The sequence below is a fragment of the Salmo trutta genome, chromosome 27 (genome assembly GCF_901001165.1).
Source record: "Salmo trutta chromosome 27, fSalTru1.1, whole genome shotgun sequence".
NCBI classification, from domain to species: domain Eukaryota; kingdom Metazoa; phylum Chordata; class Actinopteri; order Salmoniformes; family Salmonidae; genus Salmo; species Salmo trutta.
Genome location: NC_042983.1, coordinates 17223738 through 17248024, shown reverse-complemented (window position 1 = coordinate 17248024; position 24287 = coordinate 17223738). Strand labels below are relative to the sequence as shown.

The following is a 24287-nucleotide window of genomic DNA, read 5'->3' as shown; positions in this document are numbered from 1 at the left end:
TTTCGGCATAAACTGTCATAAACTGTCTAAGGGAAGCTCATCTGCGTGCTCGTCGTACTCACCAGGGTCTTGACCTGACTGCAGTTCTGTGTCGTAACCAACTTCAGTGGGCAAATGCTAACCTCCGATGGCCACTGGCGTGCTGAAGTGTGCTCTTCATGGATGAATCCTGGTTTCAACTGTACCGGACAGATGGCAGACAGCGTGTATGGCGTCGTGTGGGCGAGCAGTTTTCCGATGTCAACGTTGTGAACAGAGTGTCCCATGGTGGCTTTGGGGTTATGGAATGGGCAGGCATAAGCCACGGACAGCAAACACAATTGCATTTTATTGATGACAATTTGAATGCACAGAGATACCGTGATGAGATCTTGAGGTCTATTGTTATGCCATTCATCCACTGTCATCACCTTATGTTCCAGCATGATAATTCACGGCCCCATGTCGCAAGGATCTGTACACAATTCCTGGAAGCTGAAAATGTCCCAGTTCTTCCATGGCCTGCATACTCACCAGACATGTCACCCATTGAGCATGTTTGGGATGCTCTAGAATGACGTGTACGACAGTATGTTCCAGTTCTCACCAATATCCAGCAACTTTGCACAGACATTGAAGAGGAGTGGGACAATATTCCACAGGCCACAATCAACAGCCTGATCAACTCTATGCGAAGGAGATGTCGCGTTGCATGAGGCAAATGGTGATACCTTTCTTTAAGGTATGCATCTGTTGGTGACAGATCTGTATTCCCAGTGAAATCCATAGGTTAGGGCCTAATGAATTTATTTCAATTTGACTGATTTCATTATATGAACTTTAACTCAGTAAAATATTTGAAATTGTTGCATGTTTTTGTTCAGTGTAGTAGATACATTTGGTGTATTTAGGCTGATAATGACCATTATAATCACATAATAACAAAGAATGGAATTCTATGTCTCTCACCAGACCCCAGTGCAGTATGTATGGGGCTGAGTTAGGCCTTCACTGGTGCCTGTCCCCCATAGCTCCCGCTGCCCCCCCATCTCAGATGTGACCACAAACAAGGGTCGCAGAGCTCCCAGCCCACCCTGAGCTCTACAAAGACGCTTGATGTTTTAAGTGTCACTTTTTTCCATGAAAGAATCATCTCCAAAGGAAACGAAAGGCTGTCTGGGGCTTATTACTCCAGTTGAGTTGTTTATATGGAGGTCTGATCTGATTTGGGCCTGCTGCTGGAGAGAAGGATGAATGGCGCCAAATGTTTATTTTTTTTTTCTTCAGCTGAATTTCTTTCTCTCCCAATAAAAGATGGCCCACAGCATCCAAAGGTTTTTATAAAAAAGACTCCAGCAGCAGGGTAGCAGTTTGTGAACATAGTATTTGTAACCTGTTGCTACTCAGGAAGATGGTTCAAAAAGCCATTGACAAGAATTTAACGGTAGAACTGTGATTGGCCTATATTTACAACAGGCACTGTGGAGTGTGGGGTGGGGTTGCTACAAAAATACATTTGGAATAACCTCATACACACACACACACACACACACACACACACACACACACACACACACACACACACACACACACACACACTGCTGTGCTTAATGAACTAAACACTGAGGAGGTCATATGGTGGTCTCCCTAACGGTACTAATCTCATGAATACTCTTCCATTCAGTCCACTGCCAGCTCCCTGCCTGCTGGTATATTGCTCATTTGTTCCCTTCCACAGCAACCAGGAAAAAACTTTTCAGTTGGACTCAGCTTCTTGAACACACACACAATCATCAGTTGGTGTCTTCTCTGGCTTTTTGACACCAAACTACTGGAGGCTGGTTCCGAAAGCTTAAGTACATCTGTCTAGTGTGAAATGCAGAAAAGAAGGCCATGGTCACAGAGCAGCGACAATTGTCCTTGTGATTTTTTTTCATTTGTGACCTGAGTATTTGTGATGATCTGAAATATTTATGAAAGCAGCATGGGTGAAACGCTAAACTTGTTATTGCTATATCTTTTATGATTAGCTGCCCCAAAGGAAAGAAAAAAGGAAGCTGTTTAAGAAAATTGGGAAACAGAGATGTTTTTTTCCACAATGCGTCCCCATAGAACCATTTTTTGACTACAAGCAAGTGTCACTTTCGAGTGATGTGCGCATCCCGGCACCAAAAAGCTCTGTAGCAGGATAGCTAATGCTAAAGTCAGGACCTTGACAAACTGAAAGATGCACTATGCAAAAATTGCTCTGCCATTTCCTGGTTTCAAAAAATTTGAATAGTTCACATAATTTCCATTTTCTGTGACCAAAACAAGCAAATATAGTGTAGAGAATCATTGTACCATTTTAAACCACTGTGAAAAATATTTTCCATAATCCAAAATATTGTAATTTGAGCTGTTTGAAGCTGGTGTACAAAAACTAAACTTAAGAAAGGGAAGCATATAAATAGTGGATATAGAACAGATCAACTGCTTCTTAGACTTTCTTTTTTTAATGTAACCTTTTTTTTAACTAGGCAAGTCAGTTCAAATCAAATGTATTTATATAGCCCTTCTTACATCAGCTGATATATCAAAGTGCTGTACAGAAACCCAGCCTAAAACCCCAAACAGCAAGCAATGCAGGTGTAGAAGCATGGTGGCTAGGAAAAACTCCCTAGAAAGGCCAAAACCTAGGAAGAAACCTAGAGAGGAACCAGGCTATGAGGTGTGGCCAGTCCTCTTCTGGCAGTGCCGGGTGGAGATTATAACAGAACATAGCCAAGATGTTCAAATGTTCATAAATGACCAGCATGGTCAAATAATAATAATCACAGTTGTCGAGGGTGCAACAAGTCAGCACCTCAGGAGTAAATGTCAGTTGGCTTTTCATAGCCGATCATTGAGAGTATCTCTACCGCTCCTGCTGTCTCTAGAGAGTTGAAAACAGCAGGTCTGGGACAGGTAGCACATCCGGTGAACAGGTCAGGGTTCCATAGCCGCAGGCAGAACAGTTGAAACTGGCGCAGCAGCACAGCCAGGTGGACTGGGGACAGCAAGGAGTCATCATGGCAGGTAGTCCTGAGGCATGGTCCTAGGGCTCAGGTCCTCAGAGAGAGAGAAAGTTAAGATCAAATTCTTATTTACAATGATGGCCTACCAGGGAACAGTGGGTTAACTGCCTTGTTCAGAGGCAGAACGACAGAGTTTTACCTTGTCAGCTCAGGGATTCGATCCAGCAACCTTTTGGTTACTGGACCAACACTCTCACCACTGGGCTACCTGCCACCCCAATGAGAATGATAGATCTATAACACCCATTTCTATGTTAATTTGCTTAAGCTGCAATTTGAAGTTGCGTTTGATTGTATCAAAACAAAGATATTTCTGATGACAAGCTGTTCGCAACTTTTTATTTTAACCTTTCCACGCGGCTGGGAAATGTGTATATAATAACCCATGATATTAAATAAACAGTGACCCAGTTTTTCAGTTAAGCTGGTTACTAGCTAGCTGTGTATGATGATTATTAGTCATTATGCTCTAAGCTGTGAGCCAATGTGACAGACCTGTAGGATGGGCCAGCCCACAGGTGTTTTAGACAGGGGTACTGTCAGTGCTGCGATCCCCTCCCTCTTGCCAGGGGCTGCTTTGTCACACCAGCACAGGAGGCAGGGCGCACCTGCTCACTCACATGAGATTGACAGTCTGTCAGATCCCTGGTGTCAAGCAGCCTACCCACCCTCTCTGCGATGCTTTGACCCTGCAGCGGTTACTCTTTCCCTCCTTCCTTCTGTGCTCTAGCCTGTGTGTGCAGGTGATCATCTGACCTCTCAGTTAACAAACCTTTTATATCTTATCTCTGAAGTTTGGATAATTAGCTGAAGATAGTGTACAAGCTTGGGCATTGAGCTCAACTTTCCCTTTGAACTGATGTTGGTGTTAAGATGGCACTTTCTGTGTCTCTAGTGCCAGATTTACAATACAGGGCTATTAGATTTTCTTTTCACATTGTCCTTGCCAGCATAAATCCAGCAACTATGGGAGACGCCTAACCAGGCCAGTCCAGTACAGCTCGGTTCTGTTTTGCTCAATAGCGTGAAAAGCGTATTAATCTATATTGTGTTTTGTGACCGTGATGCATTTTTCATCACTGGATAAAGGGAAGGAAAAGGGGGATACCTAGTCAGTTGTACAACTGAATGCGTTCACCTGAAAGGTGTCTTCCGCAGTTAACCCAACCCCTCTGATAGACATGATTGATATGAGGTCTCTCTGTCCCAGGCGCCATGTGGGCTGATCAGCCGTGTAGGATATCCTGCATGGTGATTTGTGACTGGGCTCGCAGGCTCTGTGACCCACCCTTTCTCTCCAGCGAGAGATTCACATGTTAAAAATAGAGTAATTACACTGTGTGGTTCAGGTCCAGCGATATATGGGACCCCTGGGCTGGAGGTTTATAGCTCTCTGGACCCTTCTCTGTGTTGACAGGGGCTTGGGAGGTAAAGAGTGGAGAGAAGGAATGGGTTTGTTTTGGAGACTCACACACCAGTCCCATGTCCTCAGGTCCCAAGAGGCCTGCTCGGAAATGCCAGCTCCATCATCAGAGAAAATTGGAAGAATTACACAGAATTATAAAGTCAGTCTTTATTTATATATGTTTTAGATAAATGTGGGTATTCTGTTTTCATGTTTGTCTTTCGCAGTTAGTCTGTTACATTCAGAGGCCAAGATTTTGGTTACAGCACACTGGCATTGGAAGGATAGAAAGGAGTTTTTGACTGAAGCCAACCTTTGAGGCATCAGGAAAACCAGCCCTGCCCTGGTTTCCCTTCTGAGGGGCTGTGAGAGGCTGAGGGAAGATGGTGTAGTTAATACTCACGTGTTTTCCAAGTAGGCCCCGGATTCAAGCTGCTGCATGCCTTACAGATACTCTCACAGCTCCAGGCTGACACGAACACGCTCGCGAATAGGATTCCAGGTAGTGTCCGAGCAGAAACCATCGAGTCTTAGTTTACAACCCAGAAAACTGCTGATTAGTAGCTGAAATTACCTTTGACCTCTATGGCTGTTTAGAACGTTTTATGGCTGGTGTTTTCCTCACCCAGAGTGAGCAAAGCTGTAAATTATGTGAGCAGAGTTCAGACGGCAGACCTGATTCTCCACTGGACCTGTTGTCATTCTCAGGCGTTACTAGTCACTTTATGTTGGACAGAGCGCCTCTATTAGTATTCCGATTCTCAAGTAGAACAAATGTATTCTCTACCTAGTGACCACTGTCTTACATCAGACAATGCCCAATGACTGTGTTGTCATTGGACTTGTGTGTGACAACCACAATGCTTTGTCCCCCTACTTAACTGACAACAGTGTATCACGTCATTGACTGACAGCAGTGTGGTGGTGGTGTCGTACATACGCTCTGACTATAACGTTAGAACACACTGGAACCAGAGCCAGGGAGATAAGGCAGAGCATATTTATTTGATACGATGGGACATTTATGTCTCTAACAAGTGCTTAAAATAGTATTTTTGGCTCAGAAGTGGTGAGAAAAAATGCAATGAACTTTGAGATGGGCTATATTTATAGTAAGGGTTATTTTTAGTCCATTGTATTGCACAATGTTTTTGATACAAGTACAATCGCTTTGAGTAAATATAGTATGGATGTTTAGTTTCATTTATTAAATATACTATGTGCTGTAGACTATTATGTATAAATTGAAACAAAATACCATGATATTCAGTCAAATATATTCTATTTGTAAATCATGACTCCTTGTAAACCATAAGTGTACATGAAGTTCTTTGTATATTGGCAACAGAATAAGTTATGTTCCCATTTGTCCTGCAGTTCCTGGAGAGGTAACAGGAAAAGACCAGGCTTGAGCAATAAATTGAGGCTTTGGTCCCTTTCACTACCTGTCTCTCGGTGCTCTGGATATCTGTGTGTATGTGTGCCTCCCAGTCTGCCTATGCTTGCTGCAGTTTGGTGCAGTGTTGACAGACTAAAGGGAGGACATCCAGAAAGCTGCAGGTTGAAAAGCAAGAGAGACATCTACACAGCTGGTCTCTTCTGCAAGACCCTTAACCTGAACCACATCTGTAAGTGGCCAATGCATAACAGCATGTAATAATAAAACATATGTATAATCCCTCTTGAGAGAGGGGTGTCAGACAAGCTCTTAAGTCCTAATTGATAGGTTAGTTATCACTAGATCTTAGAGATATTCCACTGTCAGGGCTCAGCCCTGGTCTGGTCTGGCTCTATAAAGTGAAGCAGCAGGCAGGGCTTTGGGGGCTGCTCCCTGCTTGTCTGCAGCAACACCCAGTCAAACGGAAACGGCTCTGGATAAGGGATTTTCTTCTCCTAGATGGATGGATGGGGGCCTGGTTTGGCCCAGTGTTCCCAGTCTGACTTCATGCTTTAGGGGTGTTGAGTTTGGAAAAAATGTCTGTCTTCTGCTTTCTCTGGCAAATACCTGCATCAGATTCATGGAGCAGGTGTTGTGATCCCAGTGGGGACATTCAACAGATATTTAGAGTCCTGTGTGACAACCCTCAGCCAGCCGTTGTCAGTGACTGCTGGTCCCCCAGCTGCCCTCTCCCCTCAGCCTGGCCATGACAGCCCTGACACTCCATGCCCAGCCAGCCTGGAGACGTATTGCATTTGTGGGGGGAAATGATGATGGATGCAGATCTCTCCCCTGTCCTCTATTACATTATCTTGTGTCTTTTCATCACTTCTATGATCATCTTTGGCTATAGCTCCTTAGCAGCTCTCCTGTCTTCCACCAGGAGCTGTATATCAGACAGGCCTGTAAAGATCATCTCCAGTTGTAAGATGGGGCTTTGCAGCCCCCCTGTGACACACCACACACATAGTGATGTCATGGTCTCTACCCTCACTTGCCATAACCAATGTCAAGCATAACTTATTAACATGAAAAAACTTTTGCAAAAGAAGCCATAGTCAAAAGTAAAAACAAACCGGACCGACAGGCTAGTTATTTACAGACAGGGAGAGAGTGAAAGCACATAACTGTGGTTTTAGCCTTCCTGTCTGGAATCCCTCAGGATAGAGGCATTTCCTGAGATCCACCAAAGATGTCCTCGAGCGGATGTTGATATTTTGCTTTCCTTGTTACAGTGTTTAAAATGGTGGCGCTCCCTAAATAAACACAGCTGATTTATAGATTGTGTTTTTTTTCTGTCTGCCTGCCACTCTCTGCTCCTATCCATGTTGCGGTGGAGGAGAGGAAGAGGCTGGACTCACTGGGTTTATGGATCCAGCTGATCACCATGTTCCAGTTCTAGAACCTCCCAGTGTGCTACAATCTCTGTGTTCCATCCCATGGTACTTCCCTCTGTTGCCTCCCTGATTAAGACAAACAAGTCAGTCATGCAGTACTACCCATCATGCTCCAGTTGGTTCAGGTTGCCGTGCTCTCGGACTTTAGTGTGGACAACGTTAGCAAGAGTTAAGAACCAGGCCAGCTTAGAAAGCTGATGTGACATGGTGTACAATGACGTTGTTTACAAAGATGAGGGGTCATCTCCCTTTCTTTTGTGCCTGTCCAGTCCTCTAATGTAAAGGCATGATGTCAGCATTAACACGTTGCTCTAAGCTGCGTGTAGTTGTGAACTTGGCAATACGTTTAAGATCACGTCGGCGTGATCTCCCCTCTCATGTGTTGCATAATACGTTTAAGATCAGGTATGGAGATAATGGTCAGAAGAAAACGATAGCAACAAAGTAAATGGAAACCGAGAACATGGTGATTTTGAGTGGGAGGCAGAAGATTGACGCCGGTGAAGATGAATAGATATCGAAGACAAACTAGTCAGGTCTGAAATGTCTTTACTTGGGGGATATATAGCGGATATTGGACTGGACAATTAATGCTAGTGTGATATTTGAGGGAGGAAAATGCGGATGAGATATCAAGATGTTATGTTAAAAACAAAGAGATTGTTGAAATCAAGGAGGGAGGTGCAGAAGACTGAGGGAGAGGACAGTGAATGTGAAAATGTCTGAGGGTTGTAGGGATGGGGATATGGCATGGAATAGAACCGTGTATCCTTGAACTCTTAGTTTGCCTGTACACCAGAGGAGGCTGGTGGGAGGAGCCATCCTTTTTAGAGAGTTGGTCCAGATCACGTGAACCATGTTTTCATTGAACAAACAGTATTTAGAAAGTCCATACCCGCCTTGGATTTCTTCACATTTTCTTGTGTTACAAAGTTGGATTAAAATGGATTTAATTGTCTCTTAATTTGTGAACTATCTACCGTAATTTCCGGACTATTAAGCGCACCTGAATATAAGCCGCACCCACTGAATTAAAAAAAATGATTATTTTGAACATAAATAAGCCGCACATGTCTATAAGCCGCAGGTGCCTACCGGTACATTGAAACAAATGAACTTTACACAGGCTTTAACGAAACACGGCTTGTAACAAAAATAAATAGGCTTTAACGAAACACGGCTTGTAACAAAAATAAATAGGCTTTAACGAAACACGGCCTGTAACAAAAAATAAAAAATTTGCAGTAAACAGTAGCCTACCAAGAAAGTCATTGGTCACTATCTTCCTCCTGTGCACTGAAACCACTGAAGTCATCTCCTTCGGTGTCGGAGTTGAATAGCCTCAGAATTGCTTCATCTGATATTGGATCGTTTTCATTGTCGCTCTCGTCACTTTCATCCGGAGGCAAATCCCCCGCTGAGCCCTCTTCAACATGCAGCAGTCCAGCCTTTCGAAACTCGTTGATGATAGTGGATTTTTTGACAATGCTCCACGCTGTCAGGACCCACTGGCAGACTTGACCATAAGTTGCTCTTCGCATGCGGCCCATTTTAGTGAAGGATTTCTCCCCACTTGTCACCCAAGCCTCCCGCTGAACACGGAGCGCCACCTTAAATGCACGATTTACACTGATGTCGAGTGGCTGCAAATACTTTGTTGTACCCCCAGGAATTCTATAATTAGAATATTAATTAAAGAAATAAACTAATATACACTACATGACCAAAAGTATGTGGACAAATGCTTGTCGAACATCTCATTCCTAAATCATGGGCAATAATGTGGAGTTGGTTTCTCCTTTGCTGCTATAACAGCCTCCACTCTTCTGGGAAGGCTTTCCACTAGATTTTGGAACATTGCTGCGGGCACATAGGCATGGCTAGCAGTCGGCATTCCAATTAATCCCAAAGGTGTTCGATGGGGTTGAGGTCAGGGCTCTGTGCATGCCAGTTAAGTTTTTCCACACCGATCTTGGCAAACCACTTCTGTATGGACCTCGCTTTGTGAATGGGGGCATTGTCATGCTGAAACAGGAAAGGCCTTCCCCAAACTTTTGCCACAAAGTTGGAAGCACAGCATCGTCTAGAATGTCATTGTATGCTGTAGTGTCAAGATTTCCATTCACTGGAACTAAGGGGCCTAGTCCGACCCATGAAAAACAGACCCAGACCATTATTCCTCCTCCACCAAACGTTACAGTTGGCACTATGCCTTGGGGCAGGTATTCATCCATTGGACTGCCAGATGGTGAAGCGTGATTCATCACTCCAGAGAATGCATTTCCACTGCTCCAGAGTCCAATGGTGGCAAGCTTTACAGCACTCCAGTCGACGCGTGGCATTGCACATGTTGATCTTATGCTTGTGTGCGGCTGCTCAGCCATGGAAACCCATTTCCTGAAGCTCCAGACGAACAGTTCTTGTGCTGACGTTGCTTCCACAGGCAGTTTGGAACTCGATAGTGAGTGTTGCAACCGAGGACACACTTGTTACGTGCTATGCACTTCAGCACTCGGCGGTCCCATTCGGTGAGCTTGTGTGGTCTACCACTTTGCAACTGAGCCGTTGTTGCTCCTAGATGTTTCCACTTCACAATAACAACACTTACAGTTGATCGGGGCAGCTCTAGCAGGGCCGGAATTTGATGAACTGACTTGTTGAAAAGATGGCATCTTATGACGGTGCCATGTTGAAAGTCACTGAGCTCTTCTGTAAGGCCATTCTACTGCCAATGTTTGTCTATGGAGATTGCATTGCTCTGTGCTCGATTTCATACACCTGTCAGCAACGGGTGTGTCTGAGATAGCCGAATCCACTAATTTGAAGAGGTGTCCACATACTTTTGTGTATATAGAACTCCCTGAGTCAATACGTTATAAACACATTTGACAGAGTTTACAGCAGAGTCTTCTTGTGTAAGTCTCATGAGAGATTTGCACACCTGTATTGTGCAATATTTGCCCATTTTTTCCCCAAAATTCTACATGCTCTGTCAATGTGTTGGGAATCATGGCTGAACAGCAATTTTCATATCTTGCCATATACTATACGTTCAAGCAGATTTAAGTCAAAACTGTAACTCGGCTAATTAGGAACATTCACTGTCTTCTTGGTAAGCAACTCCAGTGTAGATTTGGCTTTGTGTTGTAGGTTATTGTCCTGCTGAATGGAGAATTCCTCTCCCAGTGGCTGGTGTAAAGCACACTAAAGCAGGTTTTCCTATTGGATTTTGCCTGTGCTTAGCTCCATCCGTTTCTTTCATCCCGAAAAACTCCCCAGTCTTTGCCGATGTCAAGCATACCCATACCATGATGCAGCCACCACCCTGCTTGAAAATAAGGAGACAGTTACTCAGTGATGTGTTGGATTTGCCCCAAACATAAGGCTTTGCATTTAGGCCAAAAAGTGTATACCTTTGCCATATTTTATTTGCAGTATTACTTTAGCACCTTGTTGCTTGCATTTGCATGTTTTGTAAAAATTTTATTTTGTATATTTGTAGTCTTCTTTTCACTTTGTCATTTAGGTCATTATTGTGGAGTCACTTCAATGTTGTTGATTCATCCTCAGTTTTCCCTAAGCGGTTACCTTTCTGTCCTGTAGCTCAGTTCAAAAAGACGACTGCATCGTGTGTCTGGGTGGTTTAATACATCATCCACAGCATCATTATTAACTTGACCATGCTTAAAGATGTATTCAATGTTTGATTTGTTATTGTTACCCATCTACCAATCACTGCTCTTCTTTCTGAGGCTTTCGAAAAGCTCCCTGGTCTGTGCTTGAAATTCAATCCCTATTATTTCACACTGAGTGAGTCCATATAACTTATTATGTGATTTGTTAAGCCAAATTCTACTTTATTTTAGGTTTGCCTAAACAAAGGAGGTGAATACTTATGCAACAACTATATTTTAGGTAATTAATTTGAACAAAAAAATGTTGAATTTTCTTTTCACTTTGACATTATGCAGTGTTTTGTGTAGATCAATGGCAATAAATTACAATGAAATCTATTTCAATGCCACTTTATAACACAACAAACAGTTTAAGGGGTGTTGACTTTCTATTGAAAGGGTTGCATTGGACCTTTGAAGATGCCCTCTCTGTAGGACTGAAACTACAGTGCAGGTGGTGGCACTGACCTTACATCAACACTCATGTCGGTGTGCCTCGCTAATGATTGACTACCTGCACATGCAACACTACCAGAACGTGTGACTGTACTTTGGACTCTAACACACCCAGCATGATCAGGCTCGAGTGCAGATCACACAATAGCATGAGGTCTCCAATCCTCTCTCAGTGCGTCATTACTCTCCCGTAGGGCTTTCCTTCATATCCTGTACCCTCCTCTGACACACACACACACACACACACACACACACACACACACACACACACACACACACACACACACATTCCTATATCTACCATCTCTTTATTCATGCTCACCAGAGTGGAAAGAGGGACACTGTTCCTCCTGGCCTGGCCCTCTGACTGTCCTGCCATGTAGCTCTGAGGTGGGATATTTTCCCGCTTGCGTGTAACTTCCCTCACAACACAGGCCTGCATGAAGAGGATCCGTTTTCCCTCCCTCTTTCATATCTCATCTCTCTTTCTTTCTTGCTCTGTATTCCCCCTCTCCAGACAATGGCTGCACAGTATAGTGAGGTGCAATCTGACCCTGGATTCTTCGGTACATATTAGAGGCCTTTGTTTTGGGTGTGGTACTGTATGTATGACTTGCGTTGTTTGCTAGTGGCATCAGGGAATGGTTCATAAGGTTTTACCTCTCTTTTATGATAGACTTTGTTCTCTTTTATGACCGTCGATGGCTAGTGGAGGGATGTCAAGGTAATAACATGATGTTGGAGAGCAGGACAACCAAGGCCCTGCAGTTATATATGTTGTTTATCTCTGTTGTCTCGATCACGCTCTCCTCTTGTTTGTTTGTTTGTTTGTTTGTTTGTTTGTTTGTTTGTGTCTATCTCTTGGCTTGTGCCAGGCTGGCTTCCTCAGTGGCAGCTGGTAATCTGCTCAGGCTCTGACTCGCTTCGAGTGTCCTGTGACCTTATAAGGACAAACTGATTCTGGGTTAACACTGGATTCTAAAGCAATGAACCGATCTGCTGCTTTGGCTGCACTCTAACCCCCGTGCTGGAAGTTATTACACCCCCTCCACCATACACACAAACACCCGCACACATTTTTCATCATTTGTTTTTAATGTTTTTTCAGCCGTACTCACTTGAGCTCTTGCTGGCTGCCTGTCAGGGTTCCCACCCTAAACACTCATTCTGATATACCTGTCAAAGTAACTAGGTAAAAACAGTTGAACTGTAAATGAGAAATACTTTTTCGTTTACAAACACACTTACACACCCGCTGTCAGTCAAAAGGTTAACGACACAGCCTGAGGGTCTGTTGTGCTCTGAGACCGTTGTGGGAGGAGGAGAGGGGGATTCCTGCCAGACGTAGGCTGTGATGTAGCTAGAGACTGGAGTGGAGCAGCAGCATTACGTTGCTCAGGCCGTGTCATTGTGAGTCACTCAGTACCATGGAGAGGCTGGTGGCTGGTCCTCCTCTGCCCTGACTCACAGTAGTGAGACACTGTGTCTTTGTCGGTCTGCTTGCCTGGCCGTCAGCCTACAGGGAGAGGGACCAGAGCAGGGCTATATGTCTTTTGGTTAAGACACAGACTGCACTGATCATAATTGTAGAACACTACGGAACATTCAGTCCTAATTCCTGACTGTGTCTTACACGTTGTGGTGGTATGTAGACGCTCTGGTTTGTTTTCCCTGCTGTAGTGTTTCACCACAGGCAGGCAGACTGGCATGGGCGGGTGCTGGGCGTCCTCAGGAGCCTTTCCCCAGCTGGTGGGCATTATGAGCGGGCTCTGGTGCGCCATAATCACCCACTATTTGACCGTTATTGATTGAGCTACAGCTGAATGCCTTTATGGAAAATTTGGGAGTTTTAATACCATGGAGATGTATTTATTTGGTGTGCTGTTAATCTACAGGAAGTTGACTCACAGAGCTGCGTGCCTTAATGAGGTTTCTTATGAAAAAGTAGGAATGTGTGTTTTTTTTATCCTCGTGTTTACCACAGTATATTTACAGAGTCATTTGACAGGTTTCCTGTGGGTCATTCAAACAGGGTTCCCAGCTTTGCTCATAACTTCAGAGGTTTGATGGAGGAAATGAAAAGTGTTGAAATGTCATTTGTTTGCTACTTCAATAACCTGACTTCGAGGCTGCATGGTAGAATCCACTGGCTATCACATGATTGGCTGCCTGCCCATCTTCCTCACCCTCTTCTCTCCTGTCTGCGACAACCACCCCCCCTCCTCCGTCCTGTTTCCTAACGCATCACTCCTCGTGCCCCAACCCTTCCCCTAACCACCTGAATCAGGAGACTCCACCAAGGCCAGAGTTCAGTTTCCTGAGAGACTGGTTGTGTCATAACATGTCTCTCTCTGTTGTGATTCAGCGTGCTGACGTTCTAATGATGTTTACTGTAGCTTTCTGCTGTGTGTGACCCATTGCTAATCTCTTGTACTTGACTCATGCACATTTCCTCCGGATGTCGTGAACTGTGACATAGCATTTTGGCTTCCTTCCTTCCCTTCCCACCAGTGTCACGGTCCTCAGGACAGAACAATCCGGGAGAGCGGAGTGCTCTTGGTCCAGCAGAGAGCTCAGTACTGGCTACAGAACATTCAGTCCTTTGAGCATAGTGCCTTGGCTCAGGAAACACTGCCTTCTCCACCAGTGTTGTTTGGTTTGACCAAAGTGACGGTTGATAATCCGGGAGCTACGGTGGTTCAGTTTGAAAAATGCACGTTGGTGCAGGTTCTGAACTGTGGACCTGTCTATACTTTCCTTCTTTCTCTCTTTGATTCTCCCTTCTCTCCTGCCATATATGGGTTATACACCTCGAGGGGTCAAAGTCAAAGAACTCTGTGTGTGTTTCCGTGTCTGGTTCGGTAACAGTTATTTTGTGTTTTTCTTGGCAGACGCCCAAGTGAAAGGTGTGTTTTATTTACTTTATCATTACTCTACCTTCCTGTACCGGCCCAGTCATTGGCCTGCTGCCAACAGACAGTAATATCCTTGCCCCCACATGTCTGGACCAATCAGGGTTGATGTTAGGTTAAGCTTTGTCAATTTACTGGCCAGTTGGAGGCTGTTTGGAACCCACCTGATGCTGTTAGTTGGTAAAGTGCAGTGGGCATGGGGGAAAGGTCAGAGTCCCGATGATCACAAGATGTGGATTATGTTTCATCTTGTACCATCACCTTGTGATCTTAATCCCTGTCTGTCTGTTTGTGTTGGGCAGGATTGGGGTAATTCATCTGGGCAGCTGGTAATGCCAGCCAGACCACTGTCCATCTGCAGTCCATCGCATTCTCTGTTCATCGGATTAATAACGTTTTTTTTATGGCATTCTTCATATTGGACTTGTTTTTTTAAACTGATCATCAACAGAAATGGATGTAATTTGGAAGTATTTGATGACCTCCCTCCCACACAGGCAACGTGTGGTGGAGGACTTGGTGTGCTTGATTCATGCTCTAGCTAGACTACCTCTCACCTTTTGTCTCACATTTTTCTATCAGGCTCCAGGCGCTGTCTCTGTTATCTGAAACATGTATAAATACATCTCTAATCACTAGAAATAGATCACAAAATCCTGGTTAACAACTTGGCAGCATATTGGGACATGTAATCAAATCATGGCATTCATGCAGCAATAAGCTCAATTGTGCAGAAAGGGAGAGCTGTCTGTGGTGTAAGTGTGTGTGAGAGAAACAGAGTGGAAGTGAGAACGTGTGTTTTTCATTTACTCCTCTTCCTTCTGTACCCTCGACCCTCCTCCTTCTGTACCCTCGACCCTCTCCTACTCTGGCTATGCTTCCAGCCCATGTGTCATCTGTGTAGGCCTGCCTGCCTGCCTGCCTGCCTGCCTGTCCCAGTGCCTGTCTGTCTGTCCCAGTGCCTGTCTGTAGCTGATTTCTCTCTCCTCCTGAGTCAGCAGGAATGTGAGGAATGACTGAACCTTTCCCACCCTACTCTTGTCTGCCCATTTTTAGGCATGACCGACTCTCTCTTTTTGCTTCATTCCTCTCTCTCTCCCTCTGTCATCCTATCCCACCATTAACTAATAATGTATTTTGCCTCCCACCTCTCCTTCCCTCCCCGTCATTCATATCCTTTCTCTTCTCTTACCCTCTCTCCGTCTCTACTCCTCTTACACATTTTCTCCTCGGTCAGCTCAACACTCCAAATTTCTCCAAATGACATGCGAGCCCTCTTGAGCGAGAGGCGCTTGGCTCTATATTCTACCAAACCACAGAGAGGCCTCGAATCCAGCGACCACCGTGCCTCCCCATGAATAGTACTATATCTCCTCTGGTTCCTCCTTTATGATTCACAGGGCTGTTCACGGGTGGCCTGTTTGATCTCCGGTTTACAACCCCCCCTGCCCTCACACTACTATTGTAAGTTAGTACACTATTATGACATGGCTGGGCCATGTGGGCTGGTCCAGGAAAGTGTTAAGTCTCCCAGTGCAGTCTGTCTGCCAGAGGAAATGGAGCTGTTCATCCCTCGTGCGTTTGTTGACAGGTTCCTGCAGTCCATGCTGGAGTAGAGCTCTGCTACCTGTCAAATCTGACAGACTGCTCCCTCTTTTCTCTCCCTACTCCCTCCCTCACTTTGTGCTGCTATCACTCACATTAATGCAGGCAAGTTGATTGGGATGAATCGTGTCCTGGAGACAGAGCGGAGCAATTTCCAGTACATGGGCCAGCTGCAAAGTCAAAATTGACTATATATCCTAAGAATTCATGAAAACAAAAATGTGCTTTTTGGTCTTAATTTAAGGTTATCGTTAGGTATAAGGTTAACAGTGTGGTTAGGGTTAGGTTTAAAATCAGATTTTATGACTTTGTGGCTGTGCCGGCTAGTGACTACCCTGCAGAGCTGCCTCCAGTACATGAGTTATCCCAATAAATGCCAACCTGCTTAAATAATGCAGTTGGCTTTCACGGCTTCTGTGTGTGCCTGCACACATACAGACGCATGCACACATGTACACTTCCTGTCTCTGTATAATAAAATAGCACTAACAGATTGAGGATGGGCACACAAACATTTTTCTCCAGGCAAGCCGAAGTTGGTAGCCCAAGTCTACACCCCTTCGTCGGTGATTGTTCAACAGTAGGGATTCTTTAATGACGTGTTTTGCCATTTAACGAGAGACTAATTGTTTTCATGCGCATTTTTCACTTGAGAAATACTGCACCAAACATCTTATTTAGATGTACAATTGTGTGACTAAGATCTCCATGGCAAAAATGTAACAAATTTATGACAGATTTCTTGAGTTGTCTTAGATTAATTCAGACTATTTTGAGTAAGTGTAGACTGGTTACGGCATCTCAAAATGGACAAACGGTACTATTGCTGCTTTTTTCTCATTTTTTCAACTGAAGGTCTTTTAAGGGACTATACGAGCACAGTCAATTGGCTAGGCATCAGCAGACTGAAGCATGCTAACGCCTTCTGCCTGGCCCAGTCTCTCTCCTACAGCTCAGTAGATTTACAGTCAGTCTGGTCTAGCCTCTCTCCTACAGCTCAGTAGGTTTACAGTCAGCCTGGTCCAGCCTCTCTCCTACAGCTCAGTAGGTTTACAGTCAGCCTGGCCCAGCCTCTCTCCTACAGCCCAGTAGGTTTACAGTCAGCCTGGTCTAGCCTCTCTCCTACAGCTCAGTAGGTTTACAGTCAGCCTGGTCCAGCCTCTCTTCTACAGCCCAGTAGGTTTACAGTCAGCCTGGCCCAGCCTCCCTCCTACAGCCCAGTAGGTTTACAGTCAGCCTGGCCCAGCCTCTCTCCTACAGCTCAGTAGGTTTACAGTCAGCCTGGCCCAGCCTCTCTCCTACAGCCCAGTAGGTTTACAGTCAGCCTGGTCCAGTCTCTCTCCTACAGCCCAGTAGGTTTACAGTCTGCCTGGCCCAGCCTCTCTCTTACAGCCCAGTAGGTTTACAGTCTGCCTGGCCCAGCCTCTCTCCTACAGCCCAGTAGGTTTACAGTCAGCCTGGCCCAGCCTCTCTCCTACAGCCCAGTAGGTTTACAGTCAGCCTGGTCCAGCCTCTCTCCTACAGCCCAGTAGGTTTACAGTCAGCCTGGTCCAGCCTCTCTCCTACAGCCCAGTAGGTTTACAGTCTGCCTGGTCCAGCCTCTCTCCTACAGCTCAGTAGGTTTACAGTCTGCCTGGCCCAGCCTCTCTCCTACAGCTCAGTAGGTTTACAGTCAGCCTGGCCCAGCCTCTCTCCTACAGCTCAGTAGGTTTACGGTCTGCCTGGCCCAGCCTCTCTCCTACAGCCCAGTAGGTTTACAGTCAGCCTGGTCCAGCCTCTCTCCTACAGCTCAGTAGGTTTACAGTCAGCCTGGTCCAGCCTCTCTCCTGCAGCTCAGTAGGTTTACAGTCAGCCTGGTCCAGCCTCTCTCCTGCAGCTCAGTAGGTTTACAGTCTGCCTGGCCCAGCCTCTCTCCTACAGCCCAGTAGGTTTACAGTCAGCCTGGTCTAGCCTCTCTCCTACAGCCCAGTAGGTTTACAGTCAGCCTGGCCCAGCCTCTCTCCTACAGCCCAGTAGGTTTACAGTCAGCCTGGCCCAGTCTCTCTCCTACAGCCCAGTAGGTTTACAGTCAGCCTGGCCCAGCCTCTCTCCTACAGCCCAGTAGGTTTACAGTCAGCCTGGCCCAGCCTCTCTCCTACAGCCCAGTAGGTTTACAGTCAGCCTGGCCCAGCCTCTCTCCTACAGCTCAGTAGGTTTACAGTCAGCCTGGCCCAGTCTCTCTCCTACAGCTCAGTAGGTTTACGGTCTGCCTGGCCCAGCCTCTCTCCTACAGCCCAGTAGGTTTACAGTCAGCCTGGTCCAGCCTCTCTCCTGCAGCTCAGTAGGTTTACAGTCTGCCTGGCCCAGCCTCCCTCCTACAGCCCAGTAGGTTTACAGTCAGCCTGGTCCAGCCTCTCTCCTACAGCTCAGTAGGTTTACAGTCTGCCTGGCCCAGCCTCTCTCCTACAGCCCAGTAGGTTTACAGTCTGCCTGGCCCAGCCTCTCTCCTACAGCCCAGTAGGTTTACAGTCTGCCTGGCCCAGCCTCTCTCCTACAGCCCAGTAGGTTTACAGTCTGCCTGGCCCAGCCTCTCTCCTACAGCTCAGTAGGTTTACAGTCAGCCTGGTCCAGCCTCTCTCCTACAGCCCAGTAGGTTTACAGTCAGCCTGGCCCAGCCTCTCTCCTACAGCCCAGTAGGTTTACAGTCAGCCTGGTCCAGCCTCTCTCCTACAGCCCAGTAGGTTTACAGTCAGCCTGGCCCAGCCTCTCTCCTACAGCCCAGTAGGTTTACAGTCAGCCTGGTCTAGCCTCTCTCCTACAGCCCAGTAGGTTTACAGTCAGCCTGGCCCAGCCTCTCTCCTACAGCCCATTAGGTTTACAGTCAGCCTGGCCCAGCCTCTCTCCTGCAGCTCAGTAGGTTTACAGTCTGCCTGGCCCAGCCTCCCTCCTACAGCCCAGTAGGTTTACAGTCTGCCTGGCCCAGCCTCTCTCCTACAGCCCAGTAGGTTTACAGTCAGCCTGGCCCAGCCTCTCTCTTACAGCCCAGTAGGTTTACAGTCAGCCTGGCCCAGCCTCTCTCCTACAGCCCAGTAGGTTTACAGTCAGCCTGGTCCAGCCTCTCTCCTACAGCCCAGTAGGTTTACAGTCAGCCTGGTCCAGCCTCTCTCCTACAGCTCAGTAGGTTTACAGTCAGCCTGGTCCAGTCTCTCTCCTACAGCCCAGTAGGTTTACAGTCAGTCTGGTCCAGCCTCTCTCCTACAGCCCAGTAGGTTTACAGTCTGCCTGGTCTAGCCTCTCTCCTACAGCCCAGTAGGTTTACAGTCAGCCTGGTCTAGCCTCTCTCCTACAGCCCAGTAGGTTTACAGTCAGCCTGGCCCAGCCTCTCTCCTACAGCTCAGTAGGTTTACAGTCAGCCTGGCCCAGCCTCTCTCCTACAGCCCAGTAGGTTTACAGTCAGCCTGGCCCAGCCTCTCTCCTACAGCTCAGTAGGTTTACAGTCTGCCTGGCCCAGCCTCTCTCCTACAGCTCAGTAGGTTTACAGTCTGCCTGGCCCAGCCTCCCTCCTACAGCCCAGTAGGTTTACAGTCTGCCTGGCCCAGCCTCTCTCCTACAGCCCAGTAGGTTTACAGTCAGCCTGGCCCAGCCTCTCTCTTACAGCCCAGTAGGTTTACAGTCAGCCTGGCCCAGCCTCTCTCCTACAGCTCAGTAGGTTTACAGTCTGCCTGGCCCAGCCTCTCTCCTACAGCCCAGTAGGTTTACAGTCAGCCTGGTCCAGCCTCTCTCCTACAGCCCAGTAGGTTTACAGTCAGCCTGGCCCAGCCTCTCTCCTACAGCTCAGTAGGTTTACAGTCAGCCTGGCCCAGCCTCTCTCCTACAGCTCAGTAGGTTTACAGTCAGCCTGGCCCAGCCTCTCTCCTACAGCCCAGTAGGTTTACAGTCAGCCTGGCCCAGCCTCTCTCCTACAGCCCAGTAGGTTTACAGTCAGCCTGGTCTAGCCTCTCTCCTACAGCCCAGTAGGTTTACAGTCAGCCTGGTCCAGCCTCTCTCCTACAGCCCAGTAGGTTTACAGTCAGCCTGGTCCAGCCTCTCTCCTACAGCCCAGTAGGTTTACAGTCAGCCTGGTCTAGCCTCTCTCCTACAGCTCAGTAGGTTTACAGTCAGCCTGGCCGAGCCTCTCTCCTACAGCCCAGTAGGTTTACAGTCTGCCTGGTCCAGCCTCTCTCCTACAGCCCAGTAGGTTTACAGTCAGCCTGGTCCAGCCTCCCTCCTACAGCCCAGTAGGTTTACAGTCAGCCTGGTCCAGCCTCTCTCCTACAGCCCAGTAGGTTTACAGTCAGCCTGGCCCAGCCTCTCTCCTACAGCCCAGTAGGTTTACAGTCAGCCTGGTCCAGCCTCTCTCCTACAGCCCAGTAGGTTTACAGTCAGCCTGGTCCAGCCTCTCTCCTGCAGCTCAGTAGGTTTACAGTCAGCCTGGTCCAGCTTCTCTCCTACAGCCCAGTAGGTTTACAGTCAGCCTGGCCCAGTCTCTCTCCTACAGCCCAGTAGGTTTACAGTCTGCCTGGCCCAGCCTCTCTCCTACAGCCCAGTAGGTTTACAGTCTGCCTGGCCCAGCCTCTCTCCTACAGCTCAGTAGGTTTACAGTCAGCCTGGCCCAGCCTCCCTCCTACAGCCCAGTAGGTTTACAGTCAGCCTGGCCCAGCCTCTCTCCTACAGCCCAGTAGGTTTACAGTCAGCCTGGCCCAGCCTCTCTCCTACAGCCCAGTAGGTTTACAGTCTGCCTGGCCCAGCCTCTCTCCTACAGCCCAGTAGGTTTACAGTCAGCCTGGTCCAGTCTCTCTCCTACAGCTCAGTAGGTTTACAGTCAGCCTGGCCCAGCCTCTCTCCTACAGCCCAGTAGGTTTACAGTCAGCCTGGTCCAGCCTCTCTCCTGCAGCTCAGTAGGTTTACAGTCTGCCTGGCCCAGCCTCTCTCCTACAGCCCAGTAGGTTTACAGTCAGCCTGGCCCAGCCTCTCTCCTACAGCCCAGTAGGTTTACAGTCAGCCTGGCCCAGCCTCCCTCCTACAGCTCAGTAGGTTTACAGTCAGCCTGGCCCAGCCTCTCTCCTACAGCTCAGTAGGTTTACAGTCAGCCTGGCCCAGCCTCTCTCCTACAGCCCAGTAGGTTTACAGTCAGCCTGGCCCAGCCTCCCTCCTACAGCCCAGTAAGTTTACAGTCTGCCTGGCCCAGCCTCTCTCCTACAGCCCAGTAGGTTTACAGTCAGCCTGGCCCAGCCTCTCTCCTACAGCCCAGTAGGTTTACAGTCAGCCTGGCCCAGCCTCCCTCCTACAGCTCAGTAGGTTTACAGTCAGCCTGGCCCAGCCTCTCTCCTACAGCTCAGTAGGTTTACAGTCAGCCTGGCCCAGCCTCTCTCCTACAGCCCAGTAGGTTTACAGTCAGCCTGGCCCAGCCTCCCTCCTACAGCCCAGTAAGTTTACAGTCTGCCTGGCCCAGCCTCTCTCCTACAGCCCATTAGCTCAGCAGCAGCTGTGAAGCTGTCTGTTTCTCATCCTCTGCTCCATGCTCAGGTGGTCCTCACTCTGTGCTTTATTAAAGTTAAATCACTTGTCGCCAAACTATAAAAGCTCATGTAAGCCCCACTGACCCCATGACTCCCCACCACACTCTGGAAGCTAAGTCACGGCCCACCTGCAGCAACAGCACAATGTTGCCTGGTTCTCACAGACGTATACTACTGACACTTCCTTCTGCTCATGCTCCATGAACCTCCTTTTGACTCATTAAAGTAGAATTCCATGTAACTTTGTGGTCTACGACTGATCAGGGATAAAATGTTCAAGATGCTGGGTATTCTGCCGTGTTTGCTCGGCGGGGCAGGGGCGCCAAAACTCTGGCCTCGTGTAAACGCACGTCTTAGCGAGCTTGAGAGTGGGTTAATTACAGAGGGCCAGAGGGCTACCATGCAAAGCAGGCTGGGGAGAAGAGAAGAGTGTAGGGCCTGTTTCCCATGGAGAGACTGGGATGAACTTGAAGAGGCTGTTCCAGAGGGGCTTCGACTGCCCTGCCTGCCACAGTGGTGTGATTTTACAGGGCAGAGGACACAGCGTGATATAAGCAGAATTCAATAGAATTCCAATGCAAGAACTGCCCCCAAAATTGTGCCCCTGCACTGAATTCAACTGCCCCCTTAGTAACTTTATCCTGGTGCTGGGTCTGTCTCTTAGATGTGTGTGTCCCTATGTGCTTGCTCTCCATTGCTGACACTCTTGCTCTTCCCCTCTGTGTGTGTAGCTGGATGGGACGATGGACCTGGATGAGCGGCGAATGATCCGTTCAGCCATCAGAGATCTAAGGAGGAGAGAGATAGAGGACATGGAGGCAGCCCTGGCCAGCAAACGCTTCCGGCACAAACACCTCAACCAGAATGACGACAAAGAGAACCAGCTCACAAATAGGTGAGCCTCCTGAATCTGAATACACACACACACGCGCACGCGCACACACGCTCTTGCACACAGACCCATTATCCATGACAGATTGTAGCAGTCCAGATGAGCTGCCTGGAAACTCTGAGACAACAAGCACACAAACCCAGATGCAGCACTCCCTCTCCTTCTCCAGGGAGGCCTTCTGGGAAGTTGGGCCACAACACTGCAGATCTGGAATAACCATGACAGGGAGTCCATAAAAACAGGGGAGGTTGAAGTTATGCAAATACACACCTGTGTAGGCATAACGTTTAATAATAAGTCGTGTATGTATGTATAAGTTGTGTGTGTATGTATGTATGTATGTATGTATGTATGTATGTATGTATGTATGTATGTATGTATGTATGTAAAGACGTCAATACAGTCGTTTACGTGTATTTTATTTATTTTGTATTTCATTAGTCTTTATTGACCCGTTACAGCAGGCTTGAACGTATTACCGGTTCAGCGATGCGCGGCCGCCAGAACCCGTCACGCCGCGCAGCCATAGCAGACGGAAAAACTGACGAGTCTGCAGTCATCGCCTCCTGTCATCTGTTTATTACACCCGTTTGTTTTATATTAGAACCCGATCAGAAACAGGACTAACAAGACAGCAACATCCCTTCGTGTGCCAATCATCATCACCATTGTACTTTTTACCGGTTTTCATTGGGCTGTAATGGTAGTGAGTGAGTTCAGGCTGGAGTGTCTAGGCTGAATGCTGTGGGCCATGCTGGCTTGCTGCTCCTTTCTGCTAATTAATGACTGGCTCGACTACAGCAGCTTACTGCAGCCAGCCGGGAAAGGCCCCAGCAGACAACTGCTCCTAGTTGACTCGTGTTCTGGGCTGCAGATCCACAACATGAGGAGGACGCTGGCCCTCCTACATCTCTGCTCCTACTGGATCACATTAGGGACAATGACTGTTAAATGGGATCCGTTTGCTGGGTAGTTGGATTACTTGGGTTACATAAATAACAGAGGTGCCCCTTTTTAAAGCTGGAAGAATATGTCTATTCGCCACATGCATGCACGTGTCCATACAGGCTTGCGAGCGTGTGCACACACACACACACACACACACACACACACACACACACACACACACACACACACACACACACACACACACACACACACACAGCCTCCTGAAAGCAATATTATCCTTTTCTACTCACTGCGGGAATGTCAAATATTCTATTCCAAGTTCCACACACCCTCCAATCCCAATGAGGCGAAGAGAGAGGGAAAGAGAAGGGGAATGAGTCAGAGAGGAAGAAAAAAGAGGCAGAGAAATGGAGAGCTATATGAGGATAGAGAGGAGGAAGACGTTTTTGCCAGGCAATGTGCTTCTCTCTCCTTTACATGTCTATCATGCTGTCACTTTTTCTAGGCTGGATTTGGGAATCTTTTTCTCAGAAAAAAAAAAGTTTTCTTCCTGGCCAATAAAAACTGTCTGGCGTCTTGATTTACTCCAGGAGTGGAGCCAGTGAGGCCCAGAACACTGCAGGATGCCTCTGAATGTGGATTACACTGCCCTTCTGGCCACCGTAACACATGAGCAGGGTCAAGCATCACCAACTACCATGAAAGCAGCACTCTGATGTGTCAGTGTGTGTTTCTGTTTGTGTGTCTGTATCTCAGGTCAGATTTGGGTGACTCCCTAAACATGCTCTCTGTGAAACTACAAGCCATCCAGGACATTGAGGAACTGACTGGACTGGTGAGAACAGTGATGTACACCACACACATGACTTGTGAATTTACAGTTAGACATCATCAGTATCAATCTTTCACAAACCTCCATGCACATACTGCCCTAGATTAGTAAATCAATTACAAGTCAGCCAGTCTCACTCATCTGTTTCTGCATCTCTCTATGTGGCCCTCTGAGTTTGTCTCCCCATCCACATGA

General features: G+C 47.3%; 1 protein-coding gene across 5 annotated transcripts in view; it reads left to right on the top strand.

The window, feature by feature from the left end:
• The window catches only part of LOC115164464 (smoothelin), a 94569-nt gene that overhangs the window by 9854 nt on the left and 60428 nt on the right, over positions 1 to 24287 (top strand). The window contains exons 1-3 of one of the 5 annotated variants that reach the window (XM_029716985.1): positions 16284 to 16502; positions 22191 to 22354; positions 24017 to 24095. In XM_029716985.1, the coding sequence (XP_029572845.1) occupies positions 16422 to 16502; positions 22191 to 22354; positions 24017 to 24095 (324 nt within the window). In that variant the 5' untranslated portion in view covers positions 16284 to 16421. Of the gene's footprint in view, positions 1 to 16283; positions 16503 to 22190; positions 22355 to 24016; positions 24096 to 24287 lie in introns of those variants that run through there. The other 4 variants (XM_029716982.1, XM_029716986.1, XM_029716983.1 and 1 more) reach the window with 4 other exon arrangements.